Consider the following 2,500-nt stretch of genomic DNA (forward strand, 5'->3'; position numbering starts at 1 on the left):
CTTTGTTTACGACAAGAAAGGTAACTAATAAACCAGTTCAACAAGTTCCCCTCAACTCCAATACTTCTTAATTTAGCTATCAGACAAACAGTTAGACTTCATCCAAATAACTTATCGGACAAATTCGAAGTTATTGGTTATGTCCCACGATTAATGGCTTTATGGTTGACCAAGTTTCTAAAGAGGCCTACGAATATAGGAAAAGTCATAGTCAAAGGGAAACGAGTAAACAGAGGTGGTGGCTTTGGCCTTGAGGTGCCTTGCGAGTATCAGTTTGAAGGTGACAATTTTTCTTGTGGTTGGCGGAAACGGAAACTGGTAAAAGAGGAATGTGACATTTGCGCCGGTTTAACCACCACAGAGACGTGTATTTTTACACAGACAATGCTTAGGTTGCGTTTGATGAGCTGCGAAAGAAACTGGACACACTTCGCATATCTTCCTGTCCAAAATTATGCCTTTTATTGACTGTTATCTGGTAACAAGGGTGACCGTTGAATATAGGTGATTTACCATAAAATTAGTCATTTGGGACTGAATCCAAAGGGTGACCGCACCCGCTTAATAGAGGTGACCGTTTAATAGAGGTCAAATTTACAGTAAATATGGGAAGTAAATTTCGGGAAATTGATAGGTGACCGCCTAATAGAGAGTGACGGCTTAATAGAAGTTTGACTGTATAATGCGATTCGAAAACGCTTGGACGGGTAGTCTGCGGTTGATAGAATGATGAGATGAGACGTTTTCTCTTGTTTCTTTAAGTTAATTTTAGTTTGGTAATTGGCACAAACTTGAAAACTTCTGAGTGATTTCTGGAACAACCCGAACTACCTTGGATCCCTCACAGCTACCTACGTATCTACTTAAGAAACACAGTGCCATTTCACTAAGGTGAAGTCTCAAGGTATCGGCTGTGCTCGATACAGATAGCTCACCACTCATAAGCACAGTCGAATCAATGATAACAGACAGGCATAGTTTGCAGAACGAAAGTTCACACACACTGCCAAATTTGGGTACAAGGGTTTTTTCTTCTTGTCTCTTTTCAGAGTTGAAGTTACGGCTTAAAGGATCCCACTTACCAAACATGGGGCGAGTCGAAGTCCATTTTGATGGGAAATGGGGATCCATATATCCTTGGGGCTGGAGCTCGAGTTCCAACAAGACGGCCGCCATGACTGTGGTCTGTAGGCAGCTTGGATATGCGGCGGCCGTATTGTCAGGGTCTGGCGCCTTTTGCTCTGACAATACTGTTCTACCCTGGTTTACAAACTTACGCTGTAACGGAAGCGAAACATCCTTAAATCAGTGTGGTCTACAGTTCCATTCTTCTACATCTGTTGGCTGCATGAGTGTTTTCTGCACAAATGAAACGGCTGATACAGGTAAAGATAACAGTTTAATTCAGAAATCATGGGAGTGTATCATAAAGTTGAAGCGGTAAAGCGACAACTGTCCATTGAGTTAAAAGAAGGGTATATCACTCTCTTTTGGTCTCCATCAAGAATACTAAAGTAATTTTTAATCATTGCAATACTAAAAATAACTTCACAGTTTATTAACTTGGCAGTGTAATCCTTCACAGACTAGTATTTGTTATTGAATGTTCAATCTCGGATATTGCATTTCTAGCTTTCTGATTCGCACAGCCATTTTTGCTTGTCAGCTCGTATAGCGCATGACAAATATGGAAACTGATTCCTCTAGCCTTTTGGAAAATTGAGACAATTTCCGATCATTTTGTAAAATGAAGACTGTCCAAAATTTAATAACCGTCTCATATGCTACGCGTTCCCATGGAAAAATTGTTGATTATCTTCATTTATTAAGGATTGTTTGTAGGGAATGCATCACGCGTATCGATACCTATCTCTGCTGAGCGAAAGAGTCTTTACTGATTTGTTTGTGCCATAATATACATCATACCAAACCATAGGGAATACTGCCAATCACTGAGAACACAGAGGTGCTCGGTATATATTGCACGGTATTACACTCAACCTTTCCATCGTGGACTGTGATCTTATCCCTGCAGAAATTTAGTACGCGCTGACACTTCAAGTCTATTTCAGGTGTTTGAGCCATGTCAAAGCTTAAGCTTCGGAGTGAATTTTGAGGTCGAAAGCTTAGCAAATATTAAGATTTAAAGAACAAAACACCCCTGACTGATCAAGACACTGGTAGTTTCGTTGAAGACCTACGAGACTCGAGAACTATGGAGGAAACAATTTTGGATGTCAGCAAGTCGTCAGGTTTAGTCAAAAACTACCTCGTGCAGAGAAAAATGCCCCGAATTTTAAGTGGAATAATAGCAGCATTTATGGGCCACGGACACGAACAAACTGAATGTTGTAACGCAACAAAGAAACATCTATCTCGCTCTCAACTGCAGTTCTCCACCAACAAACAAAACGTTCGTCACACATGCAAAAATCGCCAGTGAACCTTTCATTAAAGGAAATAGCAATAAATCGGTCTACAACGTGAATTCATTGGGTCC

General features: G+C 40.6%; 3 protein-coding genes across 3 annotated transcripts in view; 2 read left to right on the forward strand and 1 right to left on the reverse strand.

Annotated features, from left to right (window-relative positions):
- Window positions 1-468, forward strand: part of LOC138041765 (uncharacterized) — a 2,143-nt gene extending 1,675 nt beyond the window's left edge. The window contains exon 2 of the mRNA XM_068887480.1: window positions 77-468. Coding sequence (XP_068743581.1) covers window positions 77-468 — 392 coding nt within the window. The remainder of the gene's footprint in view (window positions 1-76) is intronic.
- Window positions 1-2,500, reverse strand: part of LOC138042932 (scavenger receptor cysteine-rich type 1 protein M160-like) — a 355,331-nt gene that overhangs the window by 129,242 nt on the left and 223,589 nt on the right. The window lies entirely within an intron of this gene.
- LOC138042930 (scavenger receptor cysteine-rich type 1 protein M130-like) overlaps window positions 1-2,500 on the forward strand; it is a 108,902-nt gene that overhangs the window by 40,880 nt on the left and 65,522 nt on the right. The window contains exon 5 of the mRNA XM_068888991.1: window positions 1,050-1,385. Coding sequence (XP_068745092.1) covers window positions 1,050-1,385 — 336 coding nt within the window. The remainder of the gene's footprint in view (window positions 1-1,049; window positions 1,386-2,500) is intronic.

The sequence above is a fragment of the Montipora capricornis genome, chromosome 3, assembly GCF_036669925.1.
Source record: "Montipora capricornis isolate CH-2021 chromosome 3, ASM3666992v2, whole genome shotgun sequence".
NCBI lineage: Eukaryota > Metazoa > Cnidaria > Anthozoa > Scleractinia > Acroporidae > Montipora > Montipora capricornis.